This window comes from Asterias amurensis, chromosome 16, assembly GCF_032118995.1.
Source record: "Asterias amurensis chromosome 16, ASM3211899v1".
In the NCBI taxonomy this organism is placed as follows: domain Eukaryota; kingdom Metazoa; phylum Echinodermata; class Asteroidea; order Forcipulatida; family Asteriidae; genus Asterias; species Asterias amurensis.
In genome coordinates this window covers 16,751,078-16,771,509 of record NC_092663.1, presented here as the reverse complement: position 1 = coordinate 16,771,509, position 20,432 = coordinate 16,751,078, and the positions used below count along the sequence as shown (strand labels likewise).

At 37.9% G+C, this 20,432-nt stretch overlaps 2 protein-coding genes across 2 annotated transcripts; both read right to left on the bottom strand.

The window, feature by feature from the left end:
- Nucleotides 1-70: 70 nt before the first annotated feature.
- On the bottom strand, nucleotides 71-5,945 carry LOC139948815 (uncharacterized oxidoreductase YccK-like). Its single transcript, XM_071947153.1, has 9 exons — nucleotides 5,915-5,945; nucleotides 5,074-5,211; nucleotides 4,802-4,864; nucleotides 4,234-4,371; nucleotides 3,808-3,861; nucleotides 3,193-3,351; nucleotides 2,267-2,497; nucleotides 1,574-1,735; nucleotides 71-1,148 (listed from the first exon to the last, which is right to left on the bottom strand). Exons 2-9 carry the CDS (start codon nucleotides 5,185-5,187, stop codon nucleotides 1,053-1,055), a joined length of 1,017 nt encoding a protein of 338 aa, XP_071803254.1. The 5' UTR covers nucleotides 5,188-5,211; nucleotides 5,915-5,945; the 3' UTR covers nucleotides 71-1,052.
- Nucleotides 5,946-12,863: 6,918 nt separating this feature from the next.
- On the bottom strand, nucleotides 12,864-13,871 carry LOC139949218 (histamine H2 receptor-like). Its single transcript, XM_071947612.1, has one exon. The coding sequence runs from the start codon at nucleotides 13,869-13,871 to the stop codon at nucleotides 12,864-12,866; it is 1,008 nt and encodes a 335-aa protein (XP_071803713.1).
- Nucleotides 13,872-20,432: the final 6,561 nt, after the last annotated feature.

Sequence of the window (20,432 nt, the reverse complement as noted above, 5' to 3'; positions counted from 1 at the left end):
AAAAAATACAAAAATACGTTTAATTTCCCATACTTCTTTTACTACATAAATCCACCCTGTCTTTTTATATTTTTGTGGAATTTTATTCAAAGCCTGATCACTTTAAAACAAATCATGATTACCACAAAAAAGACCCAAATAACAAATGTATTTTTGACACTTTATCTAATAATAGTTTTCATCTCATTGTTTCACTTCTACAAAATAGTAGCAAATCGAAATTTCTACGAAACTTAAGAAAAACAGTGTATCAAATTACTCAAAGGTAAAGCACATTAATACTATGATTAAAATCAAGTTGTTTATTTGTCCATCACAGTAAAATTTTAAATGGATTATGGAATCGATTAATATATCTAAATTTTTTTACATACAAAGCTTCATTATTTAAACGATCGGGCTACTGAAAGAATATATTATTGTCAAGTATCTTGGGTACTTCGATGAAACCATAACTAAATACTATAATTGGCAGGCCCGCAAATTTGGGTAGGAAAAAAGGCCATACCCCCACAGCCAGAAGGCACCACAGGGATAATTGCTGTTTAATAAAAAAGAGTCTATGGTTCCTCAAAAGGAAAATCACATTTGATTTCCCACAAAATTAATAGTCAACTGTTCTAAAACAAGTCTTTGATTACAGCAATAGTTGTAACTTTGTCTAACTAAAATCATTTATTATTTGGCTTGACTCATTTACCGGTAGCACATTAACCATAATTGTTTCCCTCCATCTAGGAGATTAATATTTCTTGACACATAATATACAATATAATGATCCAATTGACTGGCTACAAATATTTCTCTTTTACATTGATTTAACATGTAAAGAAACAGACTCAGAGCATTAACTAACAAGATTCAACCTATCCTGAAACATGAATCCTGAATAATAATCATAAAAGTGGGTGGTAGAACCCCATGTTTTAGAAATAAACCCCATGTTTTAAAAAATCAACTAATGGCAAAGTAAACCAGTATAAGAGATCACATTCTTTACTTTAAGGTACCGGTACTTCACTTTAAAAGTCACTGATGGTTAAGATGTTAAATTACTTATATCTTGAGTTCTTGGCCCACATGTCTGGGTTACTACCAAGTGTCTCTTTCAATGCAGCTGTACAATCAGAAAGTTTCTTCAGAATGGTCTGAAAAATAAATGAGACAAAAGTTCCTTGTTAGAAAAGAAGAAGTTCCAACCATGAATTGATAACAAAAATAATAGTGGCTTCTTATATAGAGCTCTTATCCGTCACTCCGTGAGGCTCAAGGTGCTCCAACATTCAGTATTTTCCTGGAGCTACGTTTTGGAAGTGTGAGACCTATTCCTTGACATTGCACCATGTAACGGTTTACAAGGTGCTGTGGTGCAATATGCTGCCAATCAAATCAAAAACACCGGGGCGAGACCCTTCTCTTTTTGATAAGTGCACTGGGTTCTTTTGCGTGCATTACACAACACACGGGGCCAACGGCCTTAAGTCTCAGCCGGAGGACGGAGAGCAATATGCCCAGGATTCGAACCCAGACTCTGCTGAACAGAGAGTACACCCCCATAAAAGCTTTTTTATACCTGTGATAATTTGATAAGTTTGCAGTTATCTTCAAGCTGTTGAGGTGTTCTACATCCTACAACGACAGACGCAATACCCTCCTGAGCCAGAATCCAAGCAAGGGCGGAAGATGTCATTGGGATATCCTCCTTGCTACATAGCTCTCTGATAGCACTTATTGCCTGCAAGTAAAAGATGACAATTAAAAGATTACAATTAGGCGGATCAGGTTGGTTAAGTGGTTTCTTCCCCTGCCTTTCACTCCTGTGGACCCCAGTTTGAATCCAACCTTAGACCGAAACCTTGCAGGTGGATTGGGTTTTCCTGCCTGATTGTGTAGGTTTTTACCTCTTGGGTATTTCCTCCCACGTCTAAAACTTCTTGTTTCTTCTCGGGTACCACTTAATGATTTTGGTAAAGTACAAGAGTGAAAGTTTGCGACAATTCAAATCTCATCTTGACCAGTCACAACCCAGACCTGAGAAGAGATCAGGTCTTAGACTTCACTCTTAGAGGGGCAAAGCAGTTTTCCTCTGATAGGGGCACTTCTATGGGGAAAAGCGCTTGCAGAGGGCACCACAGAAAAAGCACAGGGCATCACGGCAATTGCTGTGCGAGCCAGTTTTTCAAGGCCTGAGTATATAATGTCTTTATAACTTTAAGTTAAATAATTCTGAAAATTTATTGATACTATTTTTATAAAATGAACAGACCTTAAAAGTTTCAGTCTCTGCCCCAATCTGCCCATGACGTGAGAGTGAGGTACTCTCAGAACAGAAATGACGGGTCCTACGCCGTCCCTCAGGTACATCAGATACTTGGTGGAATCGTCCTGTCAGTAAACCTTGCTGGAGTGGAGAGTAAGCAAGAACTGATGGGCCGAGTATTTTACTGGTTTGTAGGACGTCAAACTCAATGGCTCGCCAGAGGAGGTTGTATGGGACCTGAAGTATACAATCAAAGAAGAAAGTTACTTTCTGCTTTTTCTCCTCCTCGGTTAGTTTTGGTTCAAGACGTCCTCAGCAGTTTGCTGACAAAAAAATCTGAAACTAGGATGCAACTTTTAGGATGTAGGCCTATTTGGAAATGACGGCATTTCAACCTTTTGGTAATCTCTAGAGTTATATTTTTTCTGAATTTTTAGAAGCAGTATCCTCATCACAAGAGAAGTAGAACAACGAGCAGATTTTGTTTACATATTACATGTGGCAACAATTATGGCTGATTTTCTTGACTAGGCCGACATAAAAAGTCGGATAAAAGACTGAAATGTCTCATCCCTGGTTAGTACTGTACACTGTAAAGCGATCCGGCTCTTTCACAAAGCAGGTTTTGTACAAAGACGACTCTATGGTTTGTAGTTAATGTCTACCAATGGCATGACCAAAATCTGAAGTGAGCTTTAGTAATATAAACGAACCTGTGCCCTGCAATCGAATTGTTCCTTTACTGGAGCTAAATAATCGTTTTCTGTTTTGGTGACTCATGTGTCTCTTCTTATAGAACGTTGTTTTAATTTGTCCTCTTGCTTCTGGAGGCCCGTCCTAATGCTTCGTTTTTGAAAGGACAAGGGAAACAAAATATGCAGCGAGCTTTAGTACCGGTAAGTAAAAATATAACCTCGACTGATTACAGTCACCTGTAATGAGCAGGGTTTTCCACCAGCTGTGAACATGTCCTTGATGCTGGACGATCCAAAGTTACAGATTCCGTAATGTTTGATACGACCCAAAGCCTGCTGCCGTTTCAACTCTACTACCGTTTCATTCACGTCTTTCATGTTCACTGACCAATGGACCTGAAGTACAATTAATTCAAAAGGAAGATGATTATACAGGATGGTGTAAGTCAGGACAGTCATAAATTTTAACTGGGAACAGCGGATGACAAACACAGAGCTGTATGCAGACTTGCAAAGTTTGAGTGATAAGTCTTGCTGTGCACTGTAGTAGGAGCAAGGAGTCTGCACTGTGAACCAAAACAAGGACACAGGAAGGGTGGAATACCTACTAAGATGTTTTGAAGAAAGACACCAGACTGGAGACAGCAGAGTTATGGACAGCAATTCAGGACAGAACCCTATAGAGAGCCATCCCTCTTCAAGGACAACATTTGGTTTTGATCTTCATGGAAGACATTGACTCTCTCACATGGGTATGGGGACTGTCTTGTAAGACTTGGGTCTTACATCACAAGGTCTGACCTATGGAGGACAACTCAAACATCTAAAAATTACAATAAACTTTAGATTTACCTGGTACAAGTCAATGTAGTCTGTTTGCAGAGCTTGAAGACTGTCTGTAATGGCCTGAAACAAATAAAGGCAAAATAAAAATAAGAATTGGGTGTCTTAGTCATTCTGTATAGTCATCTTGGAGAAGATAAAGTCAAAACGTCAAAGCCTTGCTGGGCACTGTGTCAGGCATCCAGACCTACCATTATGTAGGGTGATCCTATTGGAGCCAAAACATGGATAACCAAGCAGAGGGAGGCCAATCAAGAACATGACGAAGATGATGAATGAAGATACAGGGTTGGAGACTACGATTGAACTAGCCGGCTGCATGAGGGAGTGTGATGTGTGGAAAATGTATTATCGCGCTTTTCTCAAGTAGCCACTTGGGTCGACAGAGTGAGTGAATGAGTAAACACATCAGAAAAGCTTTAAGATCAGCCATACTTGATCAATGTCAGTGGCAGTGTATTCTTTAACCGATCCTCCGACATGACGTCCAAACTTGGATGCAATGATGACGTCTCTCCTACGTCCAGCAAGACATCTGGCAAGAACTTTCTCTGAGTTGTGATTCCCGTAGGCCTGTTGAGAATAAGAAAAGAGAAAATCAGAAACTGAAATACTGAAGAAATTTTCTATTTGCTCTTTTAAATTTCAAATGCATTGGCATTGAGAGCGAGAAAGAAAACAAATTTTAATACAGAAATTATGTTTTCTTTGCTCTATCGTGGTGGGGGTCACCTTCAGACTTGCAATCACAAGGTTGTGAGTTCGAATCCTACCAAGCTAACCGCTGATCTCACAATGTTGCTGAATGACAGCTCATTGATTTGTGCAATGACATTAAACTAATGTTTGTATTACAGAGATTGGTCCTGCCAGCTTGGCACTAATATCCCCTGGTGGAAGTTTGCCGAGTTTCCTTAATGGTAAAATCATCTACTCAATAAAAAAAATATATAATGAATGTAAAAGTAATTTAATTAGATGTAAATAACAATTAATTTCTCACCTCTGCCGTGTCAAAGAAGTTAACACCTAGCTCAATCGCCTTGTCAACAATTGCCCGAGAAACCTGATTGGTGGAATAAAAACATATAAAAAATAAAAAATTAAAACCAAATAATGAAGATAAAGACTAAAAACTACAACAGTTTATTGTTTGGCTCAATGACATGAGTAGTCGTAGTTGCGATTGTAATCATTGATCCTCCCGATCATCGCAACGATACTAGTCAATGAATGTTTCACAGAAAAAATTGGCAAAATAATTTTAAATTTTACATTTTCATCCTGTGCTGGCCACGTTTCATCTGCTACTCCACCATTAAACTGCCACGTTCCTACACAGATTGGTGATACTGCTAAGTGGCTGTCTCCCAATGTTACTCTTTCCATTATGGGCACTAGATAGAAAGGTTTCTTTAACAAGACAGAAAAAAAGAAGTTATGTAGTAAAATTAGCGACAGTACAAAATAACTGTCTGACTCTGATCTGAGGTTTACAAAACACAATCTTACTTTAATTTTGCCCAAATTTGTGCCATTTCTGATTGTGTATTAAAACAAACTGGCATTGAACTTGTAATCAAAGCAGGGGACGGGACAACTGTTTCTTAATGTTAATAAGTTCCATCACTTTCGTAAGCCTAAGCATTATTAGCATATAACTCAAAGCACTATCCCTATGTACAAATATATTCCTAACTATAAAACTATATAAAATAATGTCTATAATAGTATGACATGTATGAGGTTCGTTCCGCTAGAGTCTTACTCTTAGACGATAGCTCAGTTAGGAGTAGTACAAATCGCACTCTATTTTGCATTATCGTATGCAGCCAGTACCTGCACATCATCACATCTGTAGCTTGACTCCTCAGTGTGCTGGACTGTGGACGTGGTCACAGGTGTTGTGTACGTACGTGCATGCCATTTTATTTTTAACAAAAAATATGTTTTCTTTTCAGCAAAATAACTTATTCGCTTAGGGCATACATGTAGAAACAAAGGCATACTCTCCATCTAGAAAATGTGACCCTCTTTTAAGGAAGAAAATATCCCTTAAAATTAGGCAATCAAGTAACCTTGTATTTTAAAACAGAATAAAAACCCCGGAACTTACCGTGTAGTACACCCTTTGATTTGTCGTCTGCTCAAAACGCCAGCTGATAATAAGGAAATCTGACACCAATAGAGGGCGCTGTTCAACTTCTCTCTGGAGAGAGATAGACCTTATCGCAAATACCAATGCGCAAGCGCAGACTGTTGAATGAGGTGCATTGTGGGATATATATGAATCAAATTTGTAATAAGCTAGACCACAATGCACCTAATTCCAAGCTTTACGCGCGCGCCCCAGTATTTGCGAAAAGGTCTATGGCCAACTCGCCAAACGATGATGCTTGTCCGAGTCAACTCGACCATTAACTTACAGTAGGCCCTAAGGTTTTGTATTCAGTCGAGTCAGTTTATGGTCGGGTCATTTTACGGTCGAGTCGGTGTTCGGGCGACTTCTTGCAGAAAAGTAGGTGTTATTGTCCCGCGCGGATTCAAAACACGTGTTTGCTATAAACTTTTCCTGTTGTTCCCGACCGATAATGTCAAAATTTCGAAAAAAGGAATCTAGCGCCCCAGTCACTGGGTCTACTCTTTGCGGACATGCTGGATGGGCTCACCATGAATGACCTCTCATCTTAAAACATTTTGCAGACATAAACATACCATCATTGTAAGTTGTAGGACTGCACAAGATCATTGTTCGAATAGTCAAAATGGATTTGGAACATGAGGCCTACATACACAGTATCATGCAGCAATCCACTGGGATTTTCGGACTGGATAAGATGATGTTTAAATGAAAAGCCCAAAATGAGGAAGTCGGTCCAGCAAGCTAAGGTAAGCCATTGTTTAGCATGCCCTTTTTATTACAAAGCCAGTAAAAAACACTAACAAAATTTCATTCCTTTGAACTGATATCGGGCCGGTGTGTGATGATGGCAGGAGCTTGATTTTTCCCCAGCCTCGGAGACCGTCCCACATCATTGGCAAACTGCCTGTAATTCTTCTGTAGCGCCCTCATTTTAATCCGTTTCGTTATCATCATAAAACTTGGTAAGGGGCAAAGGAGAGCTGTCGATAATATTACTCGTTGTGAGAAACAGCTCCCCGGGAACTTAGTTTGGGAGAAAGAGCCTGAATTTCTGAAGCCTGTTATGTTACGTTAGTAGGCATCTGAAAGCACACTTGTGCAAAGGTTCACAGATTTGTTTTGTATGCATGACGTTGGGAAAGGGCCTGTGTGAGAACACTGGTCTTAGACAATTAGAAAGGCGTCTAGCTTTGATAGGCCTAATCAGAATCTCCGGTCGGTTGACGGATTTCCCTGCCGCACCCGTGCAGAGCCACATTTTAATGTAGCTGTTATAACTTGGGCATACTCAACTATGAAGCGCGTATACTAGTGGAATTTTAGGCATTAAGGCTACATTGTTGACTTATGAATGCAGTTTCTAGAACTTGCCCTTTATACTCTTTGGAAAAGTGGTGTCCTAACTAATCGGATTTCAGGCATGCCAAGTTATTGGCTGGCACGTTGCCGAGCATATGGTTTTGTGCACTAGAAGAGGGACTCTCGAGACGATTTATTGTAGCAATAAAATCAAACACCAGTGTGTGTGATTAATAATTATTGGTAACAGCACTGAACACTATTGGTAATTACTCAAAGTAATTGTTAGCATACCTACTTGGTAACCAGCGACGGAGAGCTGTTGTGAGAAACGGCTCCCTCTTTAAAATAATGCAGTTTGTGAGATGGGGGTAATTTCTCACTCAAATAATGAAAGACTTGAGCTGAAGTATTTTATTATGCAACTGAAAGCACGCAAAATTTATGCAACAAGGGTGTTTTTTCTTTCATTAATTCTCTTGGAACTTCGATGACCAATAATTGTCATAGGTTTGTTATTTTATGCATTATGTTCGAATACACCGAGTGAGAATACAGTTCTTTGACAATATATTACCAAAGATGTCCAGTGCATTTAATGCTACCATGGGTCATGGCTGATGAGGGTGGGTGTAGAGGGTGGAGGGGGGGGGGGGGGGGGGGGGGCTCGGTCCTTTCAGTCGCTGTCTTGGGGCTCATAAGTCTCCTCTTTTTAGGACGTCAAAGACGCCCTCCTCTTGCCCCAGGAGGGCAAGCCTGATGCTGTGTTTTGAAAGGGCAACTTGGCACCAAGGCATTCCTCCTTGAAGGGTGCACCCTATGAGGAAATTGTAAATTTCTATTGGAATTTTCAAGGGGCACCACGGCAATGACCAGACGGTATTTGCATCTGTTTACTTTGAAAAAAGAGAGGCGTGGGAGGTATAGCTGTGGGTTGCACAATTAGTTTCCAAATTACTTTAAAAGTGTCTTTATCTATCCCACAAACGCGGCCAAAACAATAATGATCTACTTCCAATAAAGTTTGGTACACTTATTTTTTTTATTAATAAACATTTCGAACAATGAAATGCATGACTGCATGTAGTGAGCGGAATTCTCTACCTTAATTAGAAAATAATAATTCTGTATACTTATAACAGTATAATAATGTGTGTCATATTGCGTTTACTATTATGTCGTTTCAATTGTCAGTTTCTCATTGCTGTATAACTCTATTATGTAGTTATTACAAGACCGGTAATAATAGAGGTCAGTTCTTAGAAAGGAATGCAAGCTATTAAATGAGGCGGAATGCACGCTCCAATTTAAGTAGGTGGATATCTGGATTTGAATCGCACTAGACGGGAATTCCAACCTTGGAGGAACAATAATTGTTGTTTTTATTAAGAGCAAACCTCTTTGTATTGGGCAAGGGACATTTTTTATATATTACATTTACCTGTCATTTCATTTGATTGGCATTATAATATTATTCTCGAAACGAGCATACGTAAATGACTAAAGGAACACACAATAACAATAGCATATTTATATCATTTAAAAATAATTGTTAAATGAAAATAAAAATAGTTGACCAATTTGCCAAATGGCTTCAGAGTATTTGACTAACTTAAGGCATTTAACGTGAACCATGACATTTTTTTTAAATTAATTACAAAAACCCACAACCGAGAAAGTGAGAGTTTAAAGGCACTGGACACTATTGGTAATTACTTAAAATAATTGTTGGCATAAAAACTAACTTGGTAACAAGCAATGGATAGCTGTTGGAAGTATAAAACATTGTGAGAAACAGCTCCCTCTGAATAGTAACGTAGTCGAGAAAGAAGTAAATTTCCACGAATTTGATTCCGAGACCTCAGAATTATATTTTGAGGTCCCGAAATCAACTATCTGAAAGCACACAACTTCGTGTGACAAAGGTTTTTTTCTATATCTCGCAGCTTCGACGACCAATTGAGTTCAATTTTTCATACTAGGTTTGTTATTTTCTGCATATGTTGAGATACACCAAGTGAGAAGACTGGTCTTTGACAATTACCAATAGCGTCCAGTGTCTTCAACCTCACAAAGCGATAGTTACATTGCTACCTAAAACAAATTAACTCTTTTCTTTTCTGAGCACTTATTTTAACGAGTGCTAAGAAATCAAAATTGTTTATGCTTTGCGTATGAGAACTGGAAAATAAAAAAAAAACAATATCCACCCACCATTATTTAAACTATAAATTACTGTTAGCCAATCCTTTCATATCAAACAAACTCAAGTCACTTTGCGGTAAATAATCTTCCAAACTGAGTGTCCCCAAAATCAATTGTGTAAAAAAATAATGTTCCCCAAATTACTTGTTTTACAAAAAGGCACTTTTAATAAAGATAATTTGCTACATTTAAACACTATAATTTTCAACTGAGCTGCAGGTTCATAACCAACCAGTGCCCAATTTCATCAAACCTGTAAACACAATAATTTGCTAAGCACAGAAATGAACTGCTTAACAGAAACAGGTTACCAGCCAAAATGACATGAAGTTTACAATGTTGTAGGAGGTGCCCCATCTAATTTTTGCTTAGCAAATAAATTTGTTGAGCAGTAGTTTCTTAAAACAGATTAATGAAATTAGGTCAAGAACCTGTTTATACCTCAATGATTTCATTCGCAATGATCGTCAATAATTAACAAAGATCGCATCAATCTATGATTGCTAAAAAACGGTGTAACACTCAAACTATGAATGAATGGTCCACATTAAAACATGTAAACTTATTGCCTTCAAAGTAACAAAAAAGTACTAATACATGATTTATTTTATTTTACGAAATTGACCCTTTTTCTGTTGGTTACCCAGCATTTTGTAAAAGGGTGTCAAAATTTGCTTGAAATTTAAAAACGATGTGTCCAAATTGTTCACTTAAAATATATTTACATGTACATGCACATGACAGATAAAAGAGGCCGGGTCTCCAATTTCAAAACAGGGTGTCCAAAAGACACCCAGACACCTCTGGCTTTAACCTTGAATGTTTTGGTCCATATTTAAAATGTTATATTTTAAAATTAAAACTGTAGGCCCCAACCATGAATCTTTTCAGTATCGTTTATGACACATATCGCCACAGAACTACATAAACCAGCGCTTGATCAAAGAAAATGCAATTGCTGGCCCCAGTTGTTTATTCCTTTGTGTCGTAGCAGAAGACAATCTAATTACTAGTGACAATGTTTTGGTTTGATGCAATAAACCCCAGCACATAAAATGACCCACTTATTATAGTGTAGAAACAACCTCGGTCGCTATTCACTGTTTGTGGCTGGAATTGTGATGCGAAAATCAACAAAGACAGTTTGTTGGAAACATTTTAACCACTACTGCAGTATAGTATGTACATTGCCTCAAGGCAAATAAAATAACGAGTTATGTTAATATACTTTAGGTCACCTCGTCTATTTAACCAATAGTAGCAGTTTGCTGACACCCGAACTACCTTGTGTAAAACAAAGTTATTTCAGCCAACGGCGTACGATTGTTTTTTTTGTTTTTTTAATAATAAACCATAATAATAATAATAATAATAATAATAATAATAATATTGATTCAAAGATATAGATGTAAGCATAATATGTATCAAACCATTGATATACCTTAATATCTTGATTCATCGTTAACAGCAGTTTTGCTGACACTACCAATACTGTACCCAAATTCAAAGAGATATTACTAAGCAAAAATGTATCGATATAACCACTGATATAACTTATGTTGATTCAAATATATAATCATTTTGCAGCAGTTTTGCTGACACTACACATGCTGTTTCTTGTCTTGATTCAAAGATATTCTGTTCATTATTAGCATAAGTTGTATCAATACTACCATTGGTTTACCAAAGTTGATTTATGTGTGCAATGGCAAAGTTTGTATAAATACAACCATGATGTACCTTTATATTGATTTAAATATATTAAGTATCATTAACAGCAGTTTGCTGAAAACACAAGTAATGTACCTTTTATTGATTCAAATAAATAATTAATAGCAGAAGTTGTATCAATATAACCACTAATAAAACTTACATTGATTCACAGATACTAAATATATCATTTAGCAGCAGTTTTGCTGACACTACAAATGCTGTACCTTATCTTGATTCAAAGACATCATGTACATTATAAGCAGAAGTAGTATCCATACTACCATTGCTTTACCTTACATTGGTTCAAAAATATTAAGTATGATGTCATTAAGCAGCAGTTTTGCTGACACTGCCAATGCTGTACTTTTTTTTTTAAAGATGTAAAGTACACTTAGCAGAAGTTATAACTACAACCATTTTTATACATTATTATATCGATTCCCAGATATTACCATTAGCAGCAGTTTGGCTAACACTGTACCTTATTATTGATTCAATTAGAGTAATGAGAATGTGTCGACAACTCGGGGTCTGGAATTTCATCTTAAAGGCCAGGGTCAACATCATTTTGCAAAGGGCACTGGGAAAACCGAAAAGTCTATAATGGCAAACGGCCTAATTTCAAAGAGCTGCTCAATCAGAAAATATTTCTGAAAACAAATCTGCTAAGCAAAAATGAGCAGGATACCAGCCACACACTGTACATGTGCATTGGTAGTTTGGCTGGTAACCTTATTCTGGTAAGAATAATTTTGTTGTGCTTAGCTAGTTGTTGTGCTTAAGCAGCTTTATGAAATTGAGCCCCGGCCAATAGATACCCCCTCCCATGTAAATTCAAGCCTGTAATTTTTGTATGATTGCCCCATGAACACATCGATACGAGGTAGCTAGAAGCAGAACTAGTTCCCGGTATACTGAATACAACAGCATATTGTGGGTGCATCATTAGGATAACTCAATAACGATCTCCATTTAGACATTTTCAATCAAGACGAGGAGTCAGGTGGATTGAAATCATCGCATGTGATCCAGCTGTGCTCTATTATTATGCATTTGGAATATAAAACGATTTAACCTATCGAAAATGGATGTCTTATTATAGTGACAGCCTCTGCACAAGTAGAAAGAGGCTTGGGCCCATCATCATAGAGCTGCTTAAGGAAAAACTGCTTCGTGCTTTTAAGGAAAAATGCTTTACATTTTTCTGCTAAAAGCAAAAAGGAGCAGGATACAAGTCATAATTTGTACACGTGACTCGGTATTGCGACTGGTAATCATTCGGGTAGACATAAGCGCTTAGCTACTTTGCAGCTAGCTCTTTGAAATTTGGCACAGGTCAGTGGCAACTTGAACATTACGAAACAAATGTAATTGATGATACAACATTTCAAACAGTTTGAAGCTCCGAAACATTTGTTACATTTTTCCTATGTGTTTCTTTCACTCCTGTTTAAATGATTTCAACACTTTTTACCGGTATTATCGACTAGAGGTTTAAGTGGTGTTTGAAGCTTTGATTGTAAGAAGCAACTTGTAAATTTGTGGTGACAACCATAATAGTCTCTTTTTTGGGGGGAGGGGGAGTGCTCCGAGAAGAACCGGTTTTGGTCTCGACGTTTCGGACAGTGCACTCTGCTCGTCTTCAGGAGGATGCTTAATTGAGGATCGAGGATTGTTCGCTTTGACCAAAGATTCTAAGTTGATGTTAACGTCCTCTACTCCGCTCAGAACCCAATTCTTGAGTTTTGCACCTCAGAATTTTCTTAAACGCCAGCTTAAAGTCCGGATGCCGTATGCCGTAAATTAGCGGGTTAATACAGCTGTTGCTGAGAAGGACCACACCAAACGCCGGCACAATGGCCTCACCACCGGGTAAGACCGTCAACATACTGTACGGTGTGATGCAGAACAAGAAGATACAGATAACGATGAGCATGTTGATGGTGACGGCCATTTGACGTCGGTTGACGGCGGTTTTACGCGCTCCATTCCCTTCTACGATTCTCGACACGGTAGGTGCCGACACCCGGGCCATACGGCGAGCGTGCTGGCGAACATGACGCCAGATCTTGGCGTACGAGACCACGATGACGGACAGCGGCAACGGAAAGCAACAGATCGACACAATGACATTAAAAGTCATTGAGAACCAATGCGAAGTACTCCAAATACACATATCATATTTATCATTGAATCCCATGAATGTCAAATCGATTGTCAACGGCAGGAGAGTGAGACTAATCGGTACGGCCCATACGATAGCCACGAGGAAGCCTAGTCTCCTTCGTGTCAGGAAAGTCTGATATTCTGTTGGGTTCATTGTCACCAATGCACAACGGCACAGCGCAATACCACCGAGACTATACAAACCGGAGCCGATGGACACGAGTAAAGCTATCGCTGCTACACTACAAATCCACTCGGGTAACTTCCAGCCATCCTCGCTAAGAATAGCGAACCCCATCCACGGTAGATTCAAACAGTTAAAGAGGTCAGCCCCGCTCAGATTGACCACAAAGACATTAGTTTTAGTGCGGAGTTTCTTGTAGAAGATGACAGCGAGGATGACGAAAGTGTTACCCACGATACCGATCGCGGATATCATAAAGATGAGAGTGGCGTACACTACACGGTATGCATAGCTAGGGTACACTATGGCGTCAGGCCGCTGGGTTGGTTCATCTAAAACAGTCAGTGTGGTCAAGTTATCCATGTTCAATTTAGATACCACTCGAATCACTCAAAGGTCTGTCAGTCCATACGATGCTCTGCTGAAAAAAATATGAGTTCCTCAAAAACTCAGTCTCTCAGTCGTTACTCACTGTCTTGGACGATAAGTCTAAGTTCAAAAGATGCTCTGCTGAAGAAACTATGAGCTCCTCAAAAGCTCAGCCTCTTATTTACTGGCTATGATGTAGTTATTCCGGCCCGTACGCGTACGATGCTGTGCCGATGAAAATAAGAATTCCTCAGAAGATCAGTGTCAAAGTCGTTTTCACTATCTTGTATGATAGGTATTTCGGTCCCCACGATGCCCTCTTGAAGAATATGAATTCCTCAAAAGATTAGTCTCATCGTTCTTACTTACTGTCTGAAGATGAATGGTCTTTCAGTCCCAAAGATTCTCTAATGACGAAGAAAGTATGAATTCCTCAAAAGCTCAATCTGATGGTTCTTACTTTACCGTCTGAAGATGAAAGGTCTTTCAGTACCAAGTTGTACTGCAACAAAAATACAAATTCCTCAAAAGGCTCTGCTGAAGAAAATATGAATTCCTCAAAAAGTCCGCCTGATCGTTTTTACCATCTGTCTAAGATGACAAGTTTTTCCATCAGTCCCCACGAAGCTCAGCTGAAGAAAATTTGAATTCCTCAAATGCTCAATCGCATCTTTCTTCTCACTGTCTAAGAAGTATGTCTATGTCTTTGAGTCCACAGCACACGACGCTCTGTTGAAGAAATCAAGGCACCGTGAACAACCGACTTTTTACCCCAAAATTCGAAATGAAAAAATTGTTGATTCTAAAAGTGAAAGTTTAACCCCAAAAAATTTCCACAGATCCGGTTTTCGTCAGTATCCAAACTCATTATCAATCTATCATACACATCTGCCGCTCTAAAGGTGCACTTTGTCATCCATTTCCACTCGCAATAGCAATGAGATCTATATCAGTTTTTAAAATGGAAATGAAGTCGGTCCAACCATGGTAGATGGTCAATGTCCAAGTTGGTGATGGGTAAAATGTTGAAATTCTACGGTGGTTAGTGATGTGATACCCAGCGATACCCAGGTGAGAAAGCTATGTTTGGCGCGCAATTATACGTTATGACTTGTAGTACGAAACATGCACGTGTGTCTAGTGTGCATGCAAACTAAAAACTGACTGTAGTCACGTAAGATCTATCCATGCTTCTCTATTGCGCTGAGCGAGATAGTAAAATAATGCCGTGATTAAACGTGACGCAGGACTAAAGAGGTGTTTATCAGTTCCCCATTGGCCGATAATTACTTAATGAATGGGCGTAACATTTTACTAATTTGCATAATTATAAATATGTTGGATATTGTTGCGGGTACTTTCCAGCAATTATGATGGACGTCGGTGTGTTACTTGAATATCTGCATATAAAATAGAATATTTATGGTTTTGTTTACTGTGTGTTTAACTTTTTTCGCTTTTAGAACTGTTGTGACTGCAAGCACGATAATATGATAGCTTTCTTATTTTAAAGGCAGTGGACACTATTGGTATTACTCAAAATAATTATAAGCATAAAACATTTTTTGGTGACGAGTAATGGGGAGAGGTTGATGGTATAAAACATTGTGAGAAACGGCTCCCTCTGAAGTGCCATAGTTTTCGAGAAAGAAGTAATTTTCCACGAATTTGATTTCAATACCTCAAGTTTAGAACTTGAGGTCTCGAAATCAACCATCTAAACGCACAGAACTTCGTGTGACAAGGGTGTTTTTTCTTTCATTATTATCTCGCTAGTTCGATGACCGAAATTTTCACAGGTTTGTTATTTTATGCATATGTTGAGATACACCAACTGTGAAGGCTAGTCTTTGACAATTACCAATAGTGTCCACTGGCTTTAAATGAATTAAAACATTTAATTCAATTCTATAAAGCTAGCATATAAATCATAATAGTGCTGAAATTGTACTTACCGGCCACGATGATAAAAACTACGTACATTTTGTTTCAATTATACCAAGCCATCCAACAAAAATTATAACATATTTTATTTATCACATTTGTAATGACACTCGACATTATAAACAATCTGACGTCACATGCGACGAATGAATTGACCGAATATTCGTCTATCGGCAGAGTTTCTAATTTCAAAAACCTTGTACAATAAGTTGTTATTAATTTCTTTCTCTGTCGGCAAAAATTCACAAGACACAATAGTAAAACCATAAGAATGCCACTCAGAACGAGACAAGATTCTTGATGAAAAAGCACTTAGATCATTTGCAAGAAAGGCAGGTAACGATCTTAGGACGCCATAATTTAATAATAACTTCTATCTTCAAAGATACAAAAAGACAATCTTGAAGGACGACTTGACTTGAAGGAACTCACTGTAATCCAAGGATTATGAAATAATGGAACTGTTAGTTGGGTCTTTTTGTAGCTGGGAATTTGTACTCACGACACAATGCAAAAGGTCTCTCTCTATTCGCTGAAGGATAACAACCAATGACATAAAACAGTCTTCATTTTTTAAATTGCCACAATTTTCATCATCTTGGAACGGAGGTAGCTCTGTAATTTGCCTTAATTGCTTCACGTCAAATCAGTTTCCTTGTCACTTCATAGAAATAAAATAAATGATGGATCACCTCAGGGTCCCATTATATTGGCCACGTGGTCCATAATATGCTAATTTGCTAAATAATGGCCATATGGACCATGGCCCAATAAAATATGATATTGAAATTGAATAGCTCCTGATAATATTGGATCTATGACCCTTGAGCCTATACTATCAGCTCCTTTCCCCCGATATGGAACATGTTACATCCATATGTTATATGAATAACATTGACCATAATATTTCATGTACAATAATATTGGCCTCATATAAAACATGATATTGAAATTGAATAGCTCGTGATATTGGACCTGTGACAATTTTAGCCCCTTTCCACCAGATATAGGACTTGTCACATGACATTGGCCCCATGGCATAAATATGGTATGACCTTTGCATGACCCTTACCGTAAAATTGACCCTGTGATAATTTTATTGGCCTTACAATGAACATTTCCCTGGCTGTTTAAGAGTGGACCAATGGTCGTCCCATTTGTTCACCACGTGTTGCAAAACCATGGCTTCAAGATTTAACAGTCTGGCGCTTTTCATGTAACATTGGCAAGCACTGTACAAACGTACAGGGATCCAAACATGGGGCCTTATTGGCAAGTGATCAAACCGGTGTGGCGGTTTCAACTTTCCGCCGTGTTCAGTTTCCAAATGACAAAACAAGGTAACATTACGTCATGTGACGCCTGCGCACAGCAAGCGAAAGTAGTCAATTGTTAGTGCCGTACTGAGTCCCGGAAAACTGAACACGGCGGAAGACTGAAACCGCCACACCTGGAATAAATAATGACGTAAAAAGAAAAAACCCAAACGCATTACAATTTTTATGTTATGTTTTTATGAATAGCCTCATGCCTGGTTAGTTGATCCTTCCAGTTAATCTAACATCTCAAAGCAACCATTATCCTGCAGCCTTTTGTCTTTCATGTTTTTTCTTTGTTTCCAGCAACAATTGTCCATTGTTTAATGAACCGTTCAATGACACATGCCATTATGAAGGACAGTCTTTCCTTAAGTGTAGTTAGTAGAATTTCATTAAATTTTCATATTATTATCCATTAAGTTGAATGAGTAATATCGTTGGGGCTGGACTGTTCGTCAGTTTGCACATCATTGACTACGGTGTTAAGTTCATTTAGATATTTATTTGTTTCTCAAAGTCATTAACTGACGCCACCATGGCGTTGTATAAAACGTGTCTACACTATTAAGGTTTTCGTCAACTGTTGTGTTGAGTCTCACATAGTGCATACATCTAGTAAAGTTTGTTAGCTTAGAGAGGCGTCTGGCTTTTCCGGGCAAATGTAAATTTCTAAGAAGTATAGTTTTATGCCCTAAAGATTGACGACAAAAGCTAATAATAGATATTATTAAAACTGTATCAAATCTGCTTTTTCGAAACAACTTTGCGAAGATTTCCTCCAGAAACTTGCGACTTTTTAATTAAAGATTGAAGACAAAAACTTATAAGTAGTTATTTAAACTGGAAACATGCTTGCTTTCTCCAAACCACTTGCCGGTGATTTCCTCCGGGAAATTGCGACTTTTTAATTAAAGATCGAGGACAAACATTTACAAGAAATCTAGTTATTTAAACTGGAAACATGCCCGCTTTCTCAAAACCACTTTCGGCTATGATTACCCTCCAGAAAATTGTGTCTTGTTAATCGTTTTCCGGAAGACAAATTGTAGGATGATTTCGGCACCAAAATTGGTCCTTGTCATAAGACGTCAGGATATCTCGTCTGCTGGGTAAAATAAATACCTTCTAAAACGTCTTATTGATGACCTGCTATGTTATCCATCATCTCAAGTGGTTGACAATTTGTGTCTTAAGTTTAAAGGGACTGGACACAATTGGTAATTACCAAAATAACTTTTAGCATAAACTTGTGGTATAACAAGCAATACTTAGAGAGCGGTTGATTGGTATCAAACGCTTTAATACTACCAAACGCTGCTTTAGGCTTCTTAAATGGTTTTTACTGCCATTAATTTTAAGAGTAATACACAACCTTTAAAGGTACAATAGAGCAATGATGACATTTTTTTGCAAGGGTGGACAAAACAAACCTTATACCCGACTCAAACATGCGGCAACGCGACAACTTGTGTCGACTGAGTGAGTGAGTGAGTGAGTGATAAAACAAATAAACAAATGTTGACTTGGCCAGCTTGGTGTATAAATTGATATTCTTTTATTTATGTTCATATTATACAAATGTCACAATTCTGAAGCAAATCAACTTATTATATTATAAGGAAAAACTGGAAAACTTAGAAGAATGTTTATACGTGTCTTCGAGACAGAAAGAAATAAGAGTTTAATTTCCGTTTTTGAGTAACAATTTATCTATGGTAACAGAAGAGATATCACACATTGCAAACATTTACAATAATTAGATACTTGAGATGTGCAAAGTCCCTTCAGGGCCACCATATCTCAATGTATGATGCTTAAGAAGTCCAGCCAGTTTGGTTTTCTTTCATTTATATATACACTACCAAACTGAGGGTGGAAGTAAAAATAGTCTGGTGCCTTTACACTGTCTTTGGTTTTTATCATAACAGGAGTCAGGAAACAAAGTTGGAAGAAGTGCAATGAATATAGAGTCAAAATATCCATCACGTTAACACATTGTCACAAAACAAATCAGATTATTAATACACATCTGTTTTTATATGATTTAAATATTTGGAACACATCTTCATCTTAAACTTCACCTCACATTGACTCACACTAAACCTCTCTTTTATTCTTGTTCGCAAACACCATTGTCATCTACATGCCCGAAATGATATGGATGACATTATGGCATCTGTTGCAAAGGTCTTGGCCTAAGTGCCCCTGCAAAAGATTCACATAAACTTTCCAAGAAGTGCCCTTTGCAAAATAAAAAACGGCCTTGCCTTCTCTCTCTCTCTCTCAATGATGAAATTGCAGGCATGCATCATACGTCTCCAGTTTGAGTTAGCAACAAGCTCTCTCCAAGTTCCAACTTTACCAATTCATGTTCTCACATGACGTCACACAGTGTAAAGTCCGCCATCTTCACCCGTTAAATCACACATTCTCAAAAATGCATCCTTGTAGGGCGTTATATATTTTCTTTCCTATTTTTGGTCCAGCACTTACCAGTCTTTTTACACAATTTTCCTCGTGTTGCACCCCGGTCTTTAGAATTCCCTTTAAATTGTATTTATACATCACTCCTCAAACATCTCCAATTCTCAGCCTCGCTCTCTCTCAAATTTGTTTTGAAAATAAAATTTAATAAACAAACGAAATAAATAAACAAGCATAAATTGATCAACTCATCACCATTGTGACTCTCCTCCCGATTGTTCCACAACTTCTTCCAAATCGCTCCTCAGAAAAATACCCTCACCTTAAAAATAAATAAATCACATGTTGTCACTGAAACCTCCAACTATGGTAATTGTTTTTACTCCGTTTGTTGCAGTACTCTGTTCGTTGCTTAATAAACACCACAACAACATTCATCCGGTCTTTCTTTGTTGTGAATCGATGTTATCAACAGACATTTCTTGATTTAACCACTTATCCAATTCTCCAACTCGGACATCTAAAATAATTTCTATTTTCGTTTTCACACTTCATTTGACATGTTCATCCTCTTCTCTTTTATTGTTTTTCCCCCTCGGCTACGTTGCAATCACTTTAATACAACTTATTATTACTTACAGTCCCATCCGTGTTTTTATTTTTGTCCACTTTGTCTATTCAAAATACCTGTCACAATAAAATGATATCTTTCCAATACATTTCCTCATCATATTCAAAGGAAACCTTGAACAAATTCTTCTGAAATGTTCTACTCGGTGATAGGATCTGTCTCACTTGAGATCCGACACTAAACCTTCACCGTATCAGTTACACATTAACCATAAACATCCCCAATAGACCCTTATCA

What these genes read in the sequence shown, in the direction of transcription:
- LOC139948815 (XM_071947153.1), bottom strand. Translation starts at nt 5,187, where the DNA reads ATGGAAAGAGTAACATTGGGAGACAGCCACTTAGCAGTATCACCAATC. An exon ending in ACTACATTGACTTGTACCAG is followed by an intron (nt 3,352 to 3,807) that starts GTAAATCTAAAG and finishes ATTGTACTTCAG; the next exon opens with GTCCATTGGTCAGTGAACAT. An exon ending in CAGAGACTGAAACTTTTAAG is followed by an intron (nt 1,736 to 2,266) that starts GTCTGTTCATTT and finishes TTTTACTTGCAG; the next exon opens with GCAATAAGTGCTATCAGAGA.
- LOC139949218 (XM_071947612.1), bottom strand. Translation starts at nt 13,871, where the DNA reads ATGGATAACTTGACCACACTGACTGTTTTAGATGAACCAACCCAGCGG.